The sequence below is a fragment of the Bufo gargarizans genome, chromosome 1, assembly GCF_014858855.1.
Source record: "Bufo gargarizans isolate SCDJY-AF-19 chromosome 1, ASM1485885v1, whole genome shotgun sequence".
Taxonomy (NCBI): Eukaryota; Metazoa; Chordata; class Amphibia; order Anura; family Bufonidae; genus Bufo; species Bufo gargarizans.
Genome location: NC_058080.1, coordinates 269,464,514 through 269,483,907, shown reverse-complemented (window position 1 = coordinate 269,483,907; position 19,394 = coordinate 269,464,514). Strand labels below are relative to the sequence as shown.

Genomic DNA, 19,394 nt, shown 5'->3' with positions numbered 1-19,394 from the left:
GCTATAGATTTATGAGAACCGTCCTCTGACACTAGTCATGATAGGGGAAAAGGCTTTTATGTTCTTGAGGGTATCAGACGCAGGAACAGTTACAGAAAACTTTTCACCGATACACTAAACCAGATAACACAGGATTCACAACCCCAAAAGTACACTGAAACAATGCATTCTTTTAGATAATTAAAAGATAATATCAAAGACATTTCTGTAAAGTGCTTTATAAATCCGGATGATGCATACTGTTTTTGGGTTCACATACACCTTTATATAATGAGATACCACAATAATATAACAAAAAGACAAAAAGAAATAAAATAAAATACAAGGCCAATTGTTTTATGATGTATTCAAAATGTTTTGCTGCATAAGACCGTCGTATTTATAATAATATAGAATCCACTTATTGAAAATGGAGGACTAAGCTAGGGCTGGATAAAAGGGGTCTTCCCATCTCAAACACTTATGGCATATCAATAGGATATTCCATCTACACCACCTCTGGGACCCCTCCTATTTCTAGAGCAGGGCAGTATGTGTGTGCTCTCCATTTACTGCTAGGGAGACTTCAAAAATAGCTGTGCGAGCCCCCTTGGCTATTTTGAAAGCCCTATAGTGGTCAATGGAAAGCACACCATTCATGCACAGCCATCTCTCCATTCACTGCTATAGGATTGCCGACACTTGCCTACCAGTGATGGTCAGTTCGCATTGTTCACCCGCGAACACATGCGGGCTGCCATCTTTTCTCACAAGTCCGGCGAGGCGCAGGTAAGTCCTTACATGTGCCTGTGCGCTAGCTGGTCTGAAATCAAATGCGGTCACCGGGAGCAGACAGTTCAGAGAACAGCCCGATGAAGGCCCCCGGCAGCTGTTCTTGGAACTGCCTGCTCCCGCTGACTGCATTTGATTTCAGACCGGCTCGCGCACAGGCACAGGTAAGGACTTACCTGTGCCTCGCCGGACGTGTGAGTAAAGATGGCATCCCGCATGTGTTCGCGAGCGAACAATGCGAACTGGCCTTCACTGTTGCCTACACTATGGTATCCGCCACTTCCTGTTTTTTCCTGACGCACTAGGAGAACATAGACATGCACAATAAGTGCCTGCCGTATCGATATGATGCACCAGGTCATTGCACAGACACACTATGGATTTCCAAATGCTGTTTTTTGGCAGGGAACCTCTGGTGATGCGCCTTATGGTACATTAATTATCAATCATGTCACATGATGCTTATTGCTTGACAAAGATATAGCCCTCTTTGTAAGGAAATTGCTCTGGCATAAGCATTTCACACTACAAGATAAAAAGAAGTGTGATGAATTAAACATGAATACCCAGGAACTAGAGGCCACTAGGATGCTTGTTAATCTGTTAGAGGAAGGCGAAAAGGATAGGGCTGAAGGCCCCTTCACACAGTTAAAACTTAACAGCACACAGATGCCACCCCCTCTACCAGATTCAAGCATAACCATCTTTCACAAACTGGTATCCAGAGACCTAGAGCAAATCCAAGCTAGTAGGGTGAGGAACAATCTGAATAAAAATGAGTATCAGGCCCTTAAAACATTAGAAAGTGACCGGAATGTGATAATAAAATCCTCTGATAAAGGGGGCAATTTAGTTCTAATGGACACAGGGAAATACAAACAAATGTGCCTAGACATCCTGGGAAATAGGGAGTCATATGAACTCCTACCCAAGGACCCTGGCCCTATGTACTGCTTTGAATTGAGAGAAATTCTCAACAAAGGATTTCGGAACAAATGGATTTCCTCCTGCCACAACACCCGGTCACGGCTCCTTTTTACTCCCTACCCAAGATACATAAAGGCACAAGTCCGCTCAGATGACGCCCAATAGTGTCAGGGGTAGAGAGTATAGGGCAAAATGTAGGCATCTATGTAGACAAGATCATTCAGCCATTTGTAACAGCTTTGCCATCCTATATACGGGACACCTCTGACCTGTTGCTGAGACTGAATGGTATATGCCTTGATGACTCAATAATATTCGCATCCATAGATGTTGAGGCACTCTATAGTTCCATCAGACACGATCTGGGACTGAATGCGGTGGAGTACTATCTATCAATGCGTGATAAAAGATTGACAGCACATAATAAATTTGTTTTGGATCTATTAAACTTCAGCCTTACAAAGAACTACTTTGTCTTTGACGACTGCCACTACCACCAGCTCAGGGGTACCGCGATGGGCAGTTCTTGTGCACCGTCGTACGCAAATTTACTCCTGAGCTGGTGGGAGGCCAATTACATTGGGTCCGAAGAAATGGAAAAGTGGCAAGACAGAGTAGTTCTTTGGCTGAGGTTCATAGATGATGTGTTTGTTCTATGGAGAGGACTGAAGAATCTTTTGTGGATTTTGTCATGACCATCAATGATAATGACCTGGGCCTCAATTTCACATCAGCATGCGATAAAAATGCATTACCATTCCTTGATGTGCTGATCGAGAGAGGCATAAACCAGAGCATTGTCACCTCGGTTTACCGCAAAAATACTGCTCGTAATAGTTTCCTCCGTTGGGATAGACCACATCCATTTCCTTTACGCAAAGGAATTCCCAAGGGCCAATATTTTAGACTTCGGATAAATTGTTCCACAATGAAAAAGTTTAAAAAACAAGCATCAGATCTGAGAGTCAGGTTTAGGGAGAGAGGTTATCCCGATGGTATACTACGCACGGCTTTTGAAATTGCGTGCAATGAAAAACGGGACCAACTCCTCATCCCTAAAAAACAGAGATCAACAAATGCTATAGGCCAGAATAATATTCGGATTATTGGCACCTTTGATAGTGGACATCAGGCTATAAAACAAGTCCTATCTAGACACTGGGATATTCAAAAAGCGGACCCAGATCTAGATAAGGTTCTAGGATCATACCCACAGATTACATTCAGAAAGGGGCGTAGCTTGAGGGACAGATTGGTCAATAGCCATTTTCAACCACCTGAGAGGCCTGGAAACTGACTCTCTAGAAAACCCATGGGAACCTTTAAATGTGGCAGCTGCACAGCGTGTGGTCAGATCAGAAAAACAAAAACATTAATCGGCTCCTATAATAACAAGGATTACACAATTAGAGACTTTATAAACTGTCTCACTACTGGTGTAATGTACCTGGCCCAATGTACTTGCCCACTGGATTATGTAGGCAAGACAAAACGGGAGTTCAGGAGATGGATAAGGGACCACGTGAATGATGTCTTAAATGAAAAAGACACATCAGTGGCACGCCATATTGTACAACACCATGGAGGCAACACCAACTGTCTCAAATTCATAGGAATACAACATGTCCCCAAACCAAAGAGAGGTGGTGATTGGCACAAGATGATCCTGTGAGCCGAAACAAAATGGATGTATAGATTAAACTCTGTGACACTGAAGGGACTTAATGAATATATTTCATATAAGCCATTTTTGTAAATATCTTCATCAAATCTCTGATTAAGCTTCAGCAACTTTTTTTGCTGACCTGTCTAGATCTCTTCAATACCCCACTCTGCCAGATATGGGAGCAATGAAGCATAGATGCATATGTTAAGTTTTTGATTAGAGACTGCCCCTTAGGGACTGTACCTGATAAGGAGGCTGCAATACACCAGCATCCACCTGGCAATTTATTTTATTCCTCCAGTACTACCTATTGCTATATATGTGTCATGAAGTATAAACATTAAGGGAGCTTGTGACCTGCAAGGACCTGTAACTGTTTATAGATAAACATCTTCAATCTAAAGTACTCTCTGTAGCATAGATCACATATAAGTCTGCTATAAAGTCCATGCGCTTATTCAGCAGACTCTAAATATCTAAATATATGACCTTTGATCTGTATGTTTGCTTCCGTGGACATATGTATTCAATGTGTTTACCCTGCAAGGACCTGCCGGGGACGCGGTACTAAATCCCCAAGACGCCTTCCACTGACGTCATTTCCGGTCGTAAGTGAAACGTTGCTGACTGGGCAGGACTGAAGGTAAAGGCCTAATGACTACGCGTCCTCTCTCTGGACGGTATGACTAGTGGGTGGGAGCTGTTCAAAGAGCACTCACCCTGCAACAATAGGTTAATTAACCAGGGGGGCAAGGTTGAAGCGCTATAAAAAATGGACACTTAGACTCAGTTAGTTGCCACTGCCATTCGTGCGGGAGCGCTGCCTCTGCACCAGACGCCCCGGCGATACATTTTGTGTCCCTGAAGAACCACTACTCTCTGTGGTGAAACGCGTCGGACAAATTTGAGGAAGAACTAGTTGTCAGGGCTCAACAGCAGTAGACCCAAGGTTCCAGCGGCTGTGGGTCGCTCTTCTAAGGGCGGGTGCCCGGATTACAGCCTGTTAGGGTTCTCCCAGGTCTCCTGGAATAGCTTATTTAGGGAAAGAACCTAGGTCGAGCAACCCGCAGAAATACATTGTTTCAAGTGACCTCTCTGACAAAACTGCCACTTGACTGATATGGGACTAGAGCTGCCAGCTACACCCGACACCCTTCCAATAAAACAGTGCATATAGTGTCACAATATTCTAAAAATTAGACAAAATAAAAGTTATGTTTTAAATAACTACAATAAGGCACACTCAGATCAATAGTGATAATTAAGGACATCCCTGAGTAACTATACACTGGGCCACGACTATTGAACCTCTGACCCTGAGTATATATCTACTTATTGCTTGACAAAGGCCTTATTCAGTTTGGCTGAAACATTGCTAATCGGGGAATAAATGGGTCCGAGACCCATTCAGTGCATATCTGGAGTGCTGCATCATTATTTTCATTTGTAAGCCAGCACTTGGCTATTTTTTGAAACCACCATAGCAGTGAACAGAAGGTGACCACTAGAGATGAGTGACATTTTCAAAAATTAAATTTTGCCGCTTCACAGAGTAAAAAAAAAAAAATTGCTTCCAACCAATTGAATTCATCATGAAGCATATTACATCAGGTCTATTCCGGCCTGCAATTAAACTTTAGGGAGCGTGTATCTAGGTGTACATCACTGTACTGTGCAGCAACATGCGAACATATGGCGATGTCCGCTGGTGCCATATTCTTTTACATTGTGCAGAACTTTCACCCAGGACACATCCATCAGGTGGGACAGGACAGCCAATTGAGATGTTTCAGCACATGGACATACCCCCTACCCTATAAATAAACCCAATCTGGCTGCCATTTAACATTCATTTTTTTGCCAGTGTAGGAAGGGGTTGCTGTGTGGAGCAGGGAAAGACTATTAGAGACATGAAACGCTAGCTAATAGGGCCACAAAAGTCCTTTTAAGGACTGGTATAGGTGTGCTATCGATAGGTGTGACATACTGAGGGATGTGATATACTTATAATATATTTTCTAACATAGAAAGTATATTATAGTGCATTTGTATTCTGCAGCGGTTGTGTGCGGTTATGCTGAGATACCGCAGCTATACAGAGGGACAAACGGTATTGGAATAACTAATTGCAACTGGTGTGATATACCAGTTGCCCCCCAAAAAACTGATTGAGGCAGGGGTGTCATATACCTATAAAATACTTTCTATATAGTGCATTTGTATTGTGCAGCAGTTGTGTGCGGTTCTGCTGAGATACTGCAGCTATACAGAGGGACAATATTACAACTGGTGTAATATACCAGTTGCCCCCCAAAAAAACTGATTGAAGCAGGGGTGTGATATACCTATAATATAATTTCTATATAGTGCATTTGTATTGTACAGCAGTTGTGTGCGGTTCTGCAGCAATACCGCAGCTATACAGAGAGACAAATGCTATTGTAACAATTAATTGCAACTAGTGTGATATACTAGTTCCCCCCTCAAATAACTGATTGAGGCAGGGGTGCAATATACCTGTTGCCCCCAAAAAACGAATTAAGGGGTTTGATATACCTGCTTCCAGCAAATAATCATTAAGGGGTTCTATATACCTGCTTCCACAAATACTGCTCTTCTATAGGGACTTTGTCACTTTTGAAAATGACAGGCAGAGGAAGAGGAGGCCATTCCACAGGGGTAGTAGGGATTGGGCAGGTGCACCAGGCCGGAGCCTAAGTGGGAAGTTGGAGAAGGTGCGTGCGATTACATCAAAGGACGTACCAGAGTTGGTTGAGTTGCTCACTCAGCCTTCTGCTTCAGCACCATCCTCATCCTCTGTACCAGCACCCTCCTCACTCTCTGCTGTGTGCACCCCCCAAAGACATCACCACGACCAAAGCCCCTCTACTTGAGTCAGAGGAATTATTTTCCCATCAATTCCCAGACCTTACCGATGCGCAGCCATTCTTGGCATTGGATAAGGAAGGGGAGGTAGCAATGGCCGCAACCCAGCGGTCTGACAACAGTACCCAGATTAGCCCAAGAAGGGTGGTCCCCGCTGTTGCAGGCTACTCTGAGATGTCTAATGTCATTGGTGGTGAAGGTGATGATGATGACGTGTTGTGTCGATCAGACACAAGAGAGGAAAAGGAGGGGAGTTCAGAAGGAGAGACGGAGCAGTAGATAGGGAGGAGAAGAAGGAGAAGCAGGCAGAACTCACATTGTACATGAGGCCAAAAGCAGACTGCAAATGTATCTGGAGTGAGCCATCTACCATGCATGGTCACATTTGGCGCTTCCAGAACACCAGCACATGGCTCCACAGTGTGGGCTTTTTTTAACGTGTCAGCTCCTGACAATAGTGTTGCCATCTGCAGCCTGTGGTGTCAAAGCATAAGTCGTGGTAAGCCCAACATTCACCTAGGGACGACCGCCTTAAGAAGGCACTTGGCCTCCCATCACTGAGCCCAGTAGGAACAACACCGTCAGAACCCACAAAGCACTCCTTTCAGCTTTGAAGTCACAGGCCGATCAGTGGCTCAATTTGACAGTTGGTAAAGTGGTGTGTGACAACGGTGCCAATCTGCTGAGCGCGCTGAAACAGGGCAAAATGTCCTAAAGTTAGTCTTGCAGCAATTCGTTGCCAAATACCCCAAGGTCCAGGATGTCTTGCATCAGGCCAGGAAAATCTCTGGCCATTTTAGAAGATCTTTCATGGCCATGGCTCGCCTTGTTGGCGTTCAGCCACAACACCACTTGTCCGACAGACGTCTGATTTGTGACTGCCAGACGCACTGGAACTCCATCTTGTATATTCTTGATAGGCTGCTCCAGCAGCAACATGCCGTTAACGACTACCTGTACGAACTCGAACTCTGCAGCAGGACAGTTTCTAGGGAGCTTCTTTTTTTTTTCACCGCGCCAGTGGCTGCACATGCGCGATGCATGCAGACTTCTGCGGCAATTTGATGAGATAACTAAACAGCCAGGGTGCCATCAGTGACATCATACCTTACACCTTCTTTCTTGAGCATGCATTGCGTCGTGTCATTGATCAAGCCATCGAGGGGCAGGAGCAGGAAGATGAGGAAGTCGCAATGCTGAATGAATTCCCAGGGGGGGCTACTCCATCTGAGACAAATCAGCAGGAGTCTGAAGAGGAGTCAGAGGAGGATGGTGGATGGGGGGAGGAGGAGGAGCAAGAAGAGCAGGCTTTAAACTTTTCGGGGATCCCTGGTGTTGTCAGTGGATGGGGGAGGAGACCAAGGACGACATTCTCCTGGGCGATGAGCAGGAGCCAGGCCGCTCCACCACTTCCAATTTAGTGCAAATAGGGGGTTTCATGCTCCAGTGTTTGAAGAGGGACCCCCGTATGAAAAGCATAAAGGGCAAGGACCTGTACTGGAGGCAACGGACTTAGACCCCCGGTACAAACACAAAATGGCAGACATGTTACCAGCATCACAGAGGGCTGTCAGAATGCAGCATTTCCAGGCCTTGCTTCGAGAGATGGTGCATTCTGCTGTTGCCGGCGCTGGCAGAGGAATTTCCACCCACAGAGAAACCGTTGCGGGTACCAATCCTACCATGCATGCAAGAAGAGGGCAGTTTGAAGATGTGTTGGTCACTTCGGATATGACATCATTCTTGCAGCCAACCCGTCGAAAGCCGCCCTCCGGATCCAGCCTCAGGGAACGCCTAGACCGACAGGTGTCCGACTACATCGGGTTTACAGCCGATGTGGATGCTCTGAGAATCAAGGAACCCCTTGACTACTGTGTGTCAGGGCCGTCTTTAACAAGGGGCAAAAGGGGAAGCTGCCCCAGGCCCAGTTGCTCCTGGGGGGCCCAAGGAAGCTGCCACTTGAGCCCTGCTGGCCACTGCCCCGGGTATTAGGCTGTCAGCTACACATGGGGGGTGCTGCCATGCCATGCCTGCCTGCCTGCCGGCATTCCAGGCAGCGTACTGTGAGAGCTGTGATTTTCTAGGACCTTAGATGACATCATCACCTTGTGACCAGTAACCTAGCAATATTAATGGTCACATGGCTATGAGGTCATCAAAGGTCCTTTCTCTCTACCAGGAGTGTTGCTGCAGGAGAAGTTTCCCATAATTGTGGAGCTTTTTTTGTGAAGATTACATCAGGAAAAGGTGACTGGGGCTGTTATACTAATATACTGTAAGCTACTGTATACTGTAGAGTGCTATACTGCTCTACTGTATACTATGGGGGTGCTGTATACTGTGGGGTGCTATACTGCTCTACTGTATACTATGGGTGTGCTGTATACTGTATATTGTGGGTGCTTTATTCTGTGGGGAGCTGTATATTTTGGGGTGCTGTATACTGTGGGGTACTGTATACTGTGAGGTGTGGTATTCTGTATTTACATCACAGTACTCTACCAGGTGTGTGGATTTTTTGTGTGTGTGTGTTGTGGTGGAGGCCGTGATTGCATGCTAGGGTGTGGGAAGGCGGGATCCAGGGGGCCAAAGTAAATTTTTGCCCAGGGTCAAATCAATATTAAAGACGGCCCTGCTGGGTGTGCAGTCTTGAACTGTGGCCAGACCTGCCACAATTTGCCATGGAACTCTTGGCTTGCCCCTCGTTGAGTGTCCTGTCCGAAAGGATGTTCAGTGCAGCAGGGAGGATCATGACTAATAAGCGCACTCGTCTAGCTCACAACTACCTCACAGTGTGGACTACCTCACAATTCTAAAAATTAATGAGGCATAGATCTTCAGGAATTCAACACCTGTGACAACCACGTTTAATTGAATTTTACCTATTACCATATATATATTTTTTTTTTTCAAGAGGGGGAATTTCGTTAGTGATGTTTTTAATCCAATTTTATATTTATCATTATTTTAAACATATGTATTTGACATGTATTTGTACTGGCCTGCAGTAAAATTGATATCCAATGACCGTCTAATATACCTCCAGCCACATAATCACTAGATGTTTTGTGTCCAGTGAATGCCTAATGTTTGGGGGCTGTACTCCACTGGCCTGTAGTAAAATTGATATCCATTGACTGTCTAATATACCTCCAGCAACATAATCACTTGATCTTTTCTGTACGGTGAATGCATAATTTTTGGGGGCTGTAATCTAACTGGCCAACAGTAAAATTGTTATACCGTGACCGCCTAATGTACCTCCAGCCACATTATCAATTATTCTTTTCTGTACGGTGAATGAATTATTTTTGGTGCCTGCAGTCCAGTGGCCTGCAGCAAACTGATATCTAATGACCCTCTAATATACCTCCAGCCACATAATCACTTGATGTTTTCTGTACGGTGTATGCCTAATGTTTGGGGCCTGTAATCTAATAGCCTGCAGTAAAATTGATATTCAATGACTGTCTGGTATAACTCCAGCCACATAATCACTTGTTCTTTGCTGTACGGTGAATGAATAGATTTTGGGGCCTGTAATTTAACTGACCAACAGCAAAATTGTTATACGATAACCGCCTAATGTACCTCCAGCCACATTATCAATTGTTCTTTTCTGTCTGGTGGCCAACAGTAAAATTGTTAATTGTTATACGGTGACCGCCTAATGTACCTCCAGCCACAATATCAATTGTTCTTTTCTGTACGGTGAATAAATAATTTTTGGGACCTGTAATTTAACTGACCAACAGCAAAATTGTTATACGATAACCGCCTAATGTACCTCCAGCCATATTATCAATTTATCTTTTCTGTCTGGTGAATGAATATTTTTTGGTGCCTGTACCCCAGTGTCCTGCAGTAAAATTGATATCCAATGACCGTGTAATATTCCTCCAGCCACATAATCACTTGATGTTTTCTGACTGGTGAATGCTTAATGTTTGGGGTCTGTACTCCGGTGGTCTAAAATAAAAAATTTCTAGGCTCCAGCAGGGCACATTTTTCCTTTAAGATGCATAAATATTGCCCCTGATTAAAAGACATATTTTTTGGGGGAAATTTTGCCATTAATTCCCCTCTGGTATGTCACTGTCCATGTTGTGGGATGATTTTTGCACTTCTAGTAAGTATTTGGTGGCTGCAAATATGACCTGAAGGTTTGCGATTTGCGAACTGTGACAGATCCGTTTTTTTAGGAGTCTAAAAAACCAGATTCGTCACCTATTGACTTTTAATGTATTTAGTGACTGATCAGTTGTTTCACGTTTTGATGTCACACAACCACATCCAAACAGAACGGAGACATCCTGATGTGCAAAATCAAAATGGATCAGTTTCATTCCGGTTTTGAGATCTGGCAGATGCTCAACAATGCAAGTGTGAAAGTAGCCTAAGATGTGTTTCTCTCCTGGAATGTATCTCCCTGCTAGCGACCAGTAAGTATATGCGTCTCATATAGTCTAACAGGCACTTTTGGCTGATAAAAAAACACTCAAGCACTGCCCCCCGACATGTTTCACCAAATACACTCGTGTCTTTAGGGGATCAGACAGTATTCGCTGATGGGCGAGATAGGCAGAAGGAACTAACAAGCGCTTATTGCCCGATCCCTGAAGACACCAGTGTAACTGGCGAATCCTGAGTGTTTTTATATCAGCCAACAGCGCCTGTTAGAATATATGAGACACATATATTTACTAGTCACTAGCAGGGAGATACACTCCAGGAGAGAGACACGTCTTAGGTTACTTTTACATTAGCGTTTTTTGCGGATCCGTCATGATAATATAACCGCATGCATCCGTCATGAACGGATCCGGTTGTATTATGTCTTCTATAGCCATGACGGATCTGTTTTAAACACAATTGAAAGTCAATGGTGGACGGATCCGTTTTCTATTGTGTCAGAGAAAACGGATCCTTCCCCATTGACTTACATTGAGTGTCAGGACAGATCCATCTTGCTCCGCATCCCAGGACGGACAGAAAAACGCGGTATGCAGCATTTTTCTGTCCGCGATGGGGACGCAAGCAAACGGAACGGAATGCATTTTTGTGCATTCCATTTCATTTAGTTCAGTTTTGTCCCCATTGACAAAGAATGGGGACAAAACTGAAGCATTTTTTTTTCTTCGCTATTGAGATCCGGAATTAAAAATGTTAATTTAAAAGTAGCCTTACAAAATACATTGCTGCCGAGATAAGGGCAATAATGTTGCAACATTGTTAAATATACAGCAGAGAAACATCTGATGGCCCCCATTAAGGACATCCAGCAGAGAGAAACGCTTCAAAAGATACACTACTGCCAAGAGAAGAGGAACAATATTGTAACATTGTTAATAAACATAGGAGAGAAACAAAATCTGGTTGAAACATCTGCTGGTTGGATATAGGCTCCAGCAGAGAGATATGTTCTATTAGATGCAGTGTTGCTGTGATATTGTCAATAGAGATAAGTGAAGTTTACAAAAATTTGGCTACGTCGCCAAATTACACAAAGAAATTTGTTTTGTGATGAATTATTTTGTCACAAAGCGCATTTTTTTTGTAAGTAGCTGGCGCAATGACCGGGAACGGTGATTGCATCACCCCCAGTCATTGAACCCCTCAGATGCCACATTCATTGCTGATTGCAGCATCTGGGATGAAAAAATGAGGGCTTTTAGGGGTTAATCAGTGAAAATAATAATACCTTATCCACTTGAGCATGAAGAGGCCATTGCGGCCACCTTGATTGAAGATCCCGCGATAACTCTTGCGATGAGTGATGATGTCAGCACGCTGGGCGGCGTGGTGACATCATACGTCACCGCACACAAGATTTTGCACGAGATCTTCAATCAAGATAGCCACGGCGGCCTTTTCAAGCTCGAATGAATGAGGTAAGCTTGATTTGTTTTTACCGCCATTGCAATGAAAATTGATTCGTTACCACAAAGCACAAGAAAATTTGGCTTTGCGGCAAATCCAATTTTCCCTGAAATTTGGATCGAAGTCCACTTCGGACACTTCGATTTGCTCAATCCTAATTGTCAACAAACTTGCAATAGTGACAAATGCAGTGCTCCTGTGCTGGCAAGTTTTAACCTTTCCCCAGTTTCTTTTATTTTATGGATGTAATAATAAAAGTATAGTTTTAATAATTTAGCGAGTGGTCCAAAACGAGTTGACACAACATCGGCACAAATTCCACTGATACAATGCTACAACTAAGCAATGTGCAATGTTGGTGAAATGTTGCAGTATGGAGTCCAGGCTGTTTAAATCAGAGAGACTCAATACAAATGTACCCCCTTTCAACTGAGAACAGGAATTTCTATGTACAGATTGGTGCCCCTAAATATAACTGTGTATCTACTGTATATTTTTTAGGCAGTTGAAATAACTGCAGCTTGCTAAATATTTGTCTGATTTACAACGTCTCATTTGCTGACCATCCTCTTGTATTTCACCTACTTGTTAAGCTCCTGATTTTTGCCTTTCTTGCACAGTTTTTCACTGGTTGGCAGTTGAAGTGTCGAAAGTTTAATAGGTTCAGCAGCTGGCATGGAATGTAAGCAGAGGAGAGCATCTATTGATGATTTCTTGCAGCAAGCAGAAATCCTCTCATCTTTGGAAAGTGTGTGGCATACCTGTTTAACATGTTCAGATAGCTGTAAAGAAGTAAAAGCAGTACCATTAACAATGCTCCATCCATACATATTATACCATAATCTATCTAAATGTAATGAGTAGCACAGCAGTCAAATAGATACGGCGTGCCAGCGGCGGAAGAGGCAATCCACCAACCAAAAAGACAAAAAGTAAAAAATTCCACGGCACTTCCAAAAGAAGTAAATTAAAAAGGATGTTCTTTAATCACCAGACAGTGAAGTTTTTTAGTCCTCTTACTGGGACTTTTCTCAAGCAGTTGCCCCAGTAAGGACTTAAATGTCGCTGTCTGGTGACTAAAGAACATTCTTTTAAATTTACTTTTTTTGGGAGTGCCGTGGAATTTTTTACTATCTATCTACCTATCTATCTCATATCTATCATCTACAGTATCTATCTATCTATCTATCTATCTATCTGTGTACTGTATCTAAAGTATCTATAATATATCTATATTCTAGTCAATAGCAAAACAAGAGCATCTGTCCATTTACCTAGTGAGTCCTCTACAGGAAACAGTCAGCAAGCCCGTTGTCAGACATACCCCTGACAACATTTAAATATCTGAAATGTTTGGACAGTTTTTACTATATTACAAAGGACTACCTGCCTAAGAATGCTCTTCCCTTGAGCACTGAAAAATTGTGACTGTAACTCTGTTCAACAATACAGTCAATAATCTGTAACAAGATAAATTATACAAACTAATTTTTGGATTAATTCAACTTTTGGGACACATAAAATTTATTAATGTATATACTGTGTGCAAATGAAAAGTAGAGACTATGCAACTCCGTAGTACCATGAAGTGGTTTCTTGTCAGGCCCCTGTTTGGTATTCTGACTGTCTAATGGGCATAACTGTACTATCATGTACTATGTAGCTATTTTAGGGAATGTTCATGTTGACCTTTAGTAATGAGCGGCAGGGGCAATATTCAAATTTGCAATATTTCGCAAATATTTTGTAGAATATTTATCATATATTTGCAAATTCGAGATCATATTCTTGATTGCAAAAATCGGCAATGTATCATTCGCGTAATGCGCGCAAAATACCAGCATGGGTCAATTATGCTACATTTTTCAAGCTAGTATACGTTTCCTGAAACTGGAGAAAATAGTTGGCATGGCAGAATATTAGAATAGCTTTATATGCAGATAGAGAGCTCCAATATATTTGCACTTGCGAATTTTCGGCAATTAATGATGCGCATATTTTTTTGCAATACGTTTAACTTGTGACATCACAGCACTATGTCTGCAGCATGTATGTATGGACAGCAGAACCTATCACACTACCTAACACCCTGCACTGGAACCAGTGCAGCTACACTATAGATCAATCTAACCTACACTGACTATCTCCCCCTAACTATCTGAATTATACAGTATATATGTTAACTGTCTAATGTAATACAACAAAGCACAGAGCATAGCAATGACACTGCTGTCTCTTTCATAATGGCAATAAACTTTAGAAAATAGCTGCTGGGGAGGTTCTTATATAGTAAGGGGTAAGCAACTTTTCTATTGGTTGCTAGGGATGTTGCTAAGCTATGACAAAGCCTTCTCATTGGCCCACAAGCTAGAAGAAGGGAGGGATGATCACCTGATGTGTACAGTGTTAAAAACAAAAGCAAGAAATATATATTCGTCATTACGAACATATAGCACTATATTCTAAATATTCGCAAATTCTCGAAGTGCCGATGTTCACGATAAAATTCGCAATTCGAATATTTGCGCTCAACACTATTGACCTTATCTTAATAAGTCTAATAAGTATTTTGTAGTGACAGGCTATCTTTACAAACAGAATATCATAGTCATTGATCTTTCAAATTTTCTGCTATGAAGCAGAGCAGAAATTATAATTCCTTCACTAATGGCAGGTTCATCCACCTCCATTGACTGTTGGTTTTCTTCTTCCTCTGGAGAGCTGCAGAAGCTTAAAGGAAATCTGTCACCACATACCTAGAAATAAAACCTTCCAACTGTGTAGATATGAGCTTGTCAGTTGAAAAAAAGCACATTTGGTCCCATGTTGATATGTGGAACAAATACAGAGAAATAATCCTTTGTAGTTTATGCAAATGAGCCACTAGGTGCAATGAGGACATCTACACAGTTAGAAGGTTTGATTTTCAGGCATGAGGTGACAGATTCACTTTGAATGGCATGTGTCATGTTGAACATGGCGTCCGAGCTGAAGGCAGAAGGTTATAGAGAGGAGTAGCTGAGCAGATTGATATATAGTTTTAGGGGAAAGATTTAGTAAAACTTTTAATTTATACATTTAAATTTCTGCTCATTCTAGGCTTTGAAATCAAGGAGACGGTCCTATCAGTGATCAACAGCCTTCCCTCTATGACTGTGTATGCAGAGATAGCTGTCAATCACTGACTGAAGACAAGGAGACGGTCCTATCAGTGACTGACCGCCTTCCCTCTATGACTGTGTATACAGAGATAGCTGTCAATCACTGACTGAAGACAAGGGGACGGTCCTATCAGTGATTAACGGCCTTCCTTCTATGACTGTGTATACAGAGAGAGCTGTTAGTTACTGACTGAGGACAAGGAGACGGTTCTATAAGTGATTGACATCCTTCCCTCTATGACTATGTGTCATGGTCTTACCTTCTCACTGTTCTCCTTCGTTTGACATGTGCTGGCGGCCATCTTGGTTTCTGGGTTTCTTGTAGCCTCCCACCCTGCGGCTTCTCCTTCCCACTGGGAGGAGCTGGATGCCTAGCTCATATATATAGGAGGTCTGTGGCTTCAGTTCCTTGCTTGGTCCTCCTGTGTTCACATGCTTCTAAGACTGCTGCTGCTTCTGGTTCCTGATCCTGGCCTCGTCTGACTACCCCATTGGTTCCTGATCCCGGCTTCGTCTGACTACCCTGCTGGTTCCTGATCCAGGCTTCGTCTGACTACCCTTCTGGTTCCTGACCTCTGTCTACGCAAGACCCTGCTTCGGTTTAGCCATCCGTTTGGACTTTTGCTCACAGCTTGATTTTCAATAAAGCCTTCTTATTTCCACTTATCTCTTGTTGTACGTCTGGTTCATGGTTCCATGACATTAGGACCAAGCCATGAATTTTGACGGTACAGGGCCATCCTCGCTACCTACGCTGGTTGCCAGACTTGATCAGCAGGATCACCTGTTGGGTCGGTTCGCTGTGGCGTTGCAAACCCTGCTTGAACGCACGGCTCATTTCGCTTCCGTTGCCGATGGGTCGGTTGTCGCTCCTGGGCCCGCTCCTACTGCCGCTCCGGTTGTTGCGCCAGAGTCTACCCCGACACCTGTTGCTGCGCCTGCGGTGTCTCGGGGTATGACCGGTTCTGCCCCCCTTCCACAGCGCTTTGGGGGAGAGCCAACTCAGTGCCGAGGTTTCCTTAACCAGGTGGGCATTTATTTCGAGTTGCTGCCACATGCCTTTCCTACTGAGAGATCAAAGGTGGGCTTCTTGATCTCGCTGCTCTCGGACAAGGCCTTGGCCTGGGCCAGCCCTTTATGGGAGAACAACAATCCGGTGGTTGCCGAGTTTTCCGGTTTTGTTGCTTCTCTTCGGAAGGTATTCGATGTGCCGGCTCGTGCTGCCTCTGCTGCGAAGCTCCTTATGTCCATCAGACAGGGTTCACGATCCGTAGCTGAATACGCCATTGAGTTTCGTACCCTGGCAGCAGAGGTGGGCTGGAATAATGAGGCTCTGGTCGCTGCTTTCTCTCATGGTCTCTCGGATGCCTTGAAGGATGAGGTTGCAGCTAAGGACCTACCAGTGGAGCTCGAGTCTCTTATTTCTTTCCTGATTTTGATTGACACCAGACTCAGGGAGAGACCTTCCTTTAAGGAGAGCCTGCGGAGGTCTTCTAACAGATTGGCGCCTACGTTTGCTGTCCCACCCGTGCCTCCCTCTCCTCCCACGCCTCCTGGGGATGACTCGTCTGGGGGTGAACCCATGCAGCTGGGGTTTGCTCGCCTGTCCGAGGGGGAGAGGGTACTCCGGAGACGCGAGGGCCGATGCATGTACTGTGGTCTCGGTGGGAATTTTCGGTTGGCATGTCCGAACCGTCCGGGAAACGCTCGCACCTGAGATCCTGTCGGGGGCAGATCTTGGGTGGAGTCTCCTCGTCCCCGCTTTCCCGTGTTGACAAACCACTGATCACTGTTGTCCTCTCCTGGGTCGGGGGCTCGGTGACGACCCAGGCGTTGGTGGACTCTGGTGCTGGTGGTTTGTTCATTGATAGTGTGTTCGCTGCCGCCAATTCCATTCCTCTGCAGCCTCGAGGTTCCCCACTGGCTCCTGAGGCGATAGACGGCAGACCCCTTCTGCCGCCACACGTGACTCATGAGACCCTTCCAGTGGGGATAGCCATTGGTGCCGTTCACAGAGAGTCGGTCTGTCTCCAGGTGATTTCGTCTCCACACTACTCGGTGGTCTTGGGGTACCCCTGGCTCCAGAAGCATAATCCGACTTTCGATTGGAGATCGGCCGAGATCCTCTCGTGGTCACCGCAGTGTGGGGCTAGTTGCATCCATGGGCCTGTCAAGTTGCTGTGTACTTCCTCGGACTCTCTGTTGCCTCCTGAATACGAAGAGTACCGGGATGTATTCGATAAGGTGCGCACGGTTGCCCTACCTCCGCACCGCCCATACGATTGTGCCATAGAGTTACAATCTGGTGCCGTTCCTCCTCGTGGCAAAGTCTATCCACTGTCGGTAGCGGAGAATGAGGCCATGGAGGAGTACGTGAGGGAGGCGCTTTCACGTGGACACATTCGCAAATCCTCGTCCCCGGCAGGGGCTGGATTTTTCTTTGTGAAAAAGAAGGGCGGTGAGTTGAGACCTTGCATCGATTACAGGGGTCTCAATCGCATCACGATCAAGAACGCTTACCCGATACCCTTGATTTCCGAGCTGTTTGATCGCCTCAAAGGGGCCACGGTCTTTACCAAACTCGACCTGAGGGCGGCATATAACCTGGTAAGGATCAAGGCGGGCGATGAGTGGAAGACCGCGTTTAACACCAGGACCGGTCATTATGAATCCTTGGTTATGCCCTTTGGGTTGTGCAATGCGCCCGCAGTCTTCCAGGAATTCATCAACGATGTTTTCCGTGACCTGTTGCAGCAGTGTGTGGTGGTCTATTTGGATGACATCTTGGTATATTCTGAATCCATGGAGGCCCACATTATGGATGTCAGACGAGTGTTGCAACGGTTACGAGAGAACAGGCTGTTCGGTAAGCTTGAGAAATGCGAATTTCACCGATCCCAGGTAACCTTCTTAGGTTACATCATTTCCGCTGAGGGGTTCTCCATGGATCCTGAGAAGGATTCGGCTGTCTTACAGTGGCCCCAGCCCAGTGGTCTCCGTGCCCTGCAGCGCTTTTTGGGCTTCGCCAATTATTATCGGAAGTTCATCAGGGACTTTTCTATGCTAGCCAAGCCTCTCACGGATCTGACCAGGAAGGGCAGTAATTTCCAGGTCTGGCCGCTCGAGGCCATCCGAGCTTTTGAGGCTCTAAAGTCCGCCTTTGTGTCGGCTCCGATTCTGTCGCATCCCAACCCTGGGTTGCCCTTTGTCCTCGAGGTGGACGCGTCTGAGACGGGAGTAGGCGCCCTTCTGTCTCAGCGTAGAACACCAGAGGGTCCTCTGCTTCCTTGTGGGTTTTACTCCCGGAAACTGTCTTCCGCGGAGTGCAACTATCAGATTGGTGACAGGGAGTTATTGGCCATCGTGCAGGCCCTTAAAGAATGGAGGCACTTGCTCGAGGGTTCGGTGGTTCCGGTTCTCATCCTGACGGACCACAAGAATCTGACCTACCTTTCTGAGGCCAAGAGATTGACACCACGTCAGGCCAGATGGGCTCTGTTCTTGTCACGTTTTAATTACGTGGTCTCCTACCTACCCGGTTCCAAGAACATCCGAGCGGATGCCTTATCACGGCAGTACTCCGAGCTGTCCGGGGAGGAGTCGATTCCGACTTCGGTCATACCTCCGAATCAGATCCTGGCCGCCATTCGCACCAGCCTGACCTCTCCCCTGGGTGAGCAGATTTTGGCGGCTCAACCTGGTGCTCCCTCTGGGAGACCCAACGGCAGGTGTTTTGTGCCTGAGGAGTTGCGCACTCGGTTGTTGCGAACCTACCATAACTCCAAGGCCGCGGGGCATCCTGGAAAGAATCAGCTGTCCTGGGCTGTTTCACGTCTGTTCTGGTGGCCTTCTCTACGTTCCGACATCGCCGCATATGTAGCGGCATGCTCCGTTTGTGCCCAGAGTAAGTCCCCTCGGCACCTTCCGTTGGGCCTTTTGCAACCCATAGCGACCGGGGAGCGCCCATGGTCACACCTGGGGATGGATTTCATTGTGGACCTCCCTGCATCCCGAGGCCATACGGTCATTCTCATGATTGTGGATCGGTTTTCCAAAATGTGCCACTGTGTTCCTCTCAAGAAGTTACCCTCTGCACAAGAGTT

General features: G+C 45.3%; 1 protein-coding gene across 1 annotated transcript in view; it reads right to left on the bottom strand.

The window, feature by feature from the left end:
* The window catches only part of GC (GC vitamin D binding protein), a 319,714-nt gene that overhangs the window by 126,782 nt on the left and 173,538 nt on the right, over positions 1 to 19,394 (bottom strand). Inside the window, exon 8 of the mRNA XM_044303019.1 lies at positions 12,716 to 12,912. Within this exon, the coding sequence (XP_044158954.1) occupies positions 12,716 to 12,912 (197 nt within the window). The remainder of the gene's footprint in view (positions 1 to 12,715; positions 12,913 to 19,394) is intronic.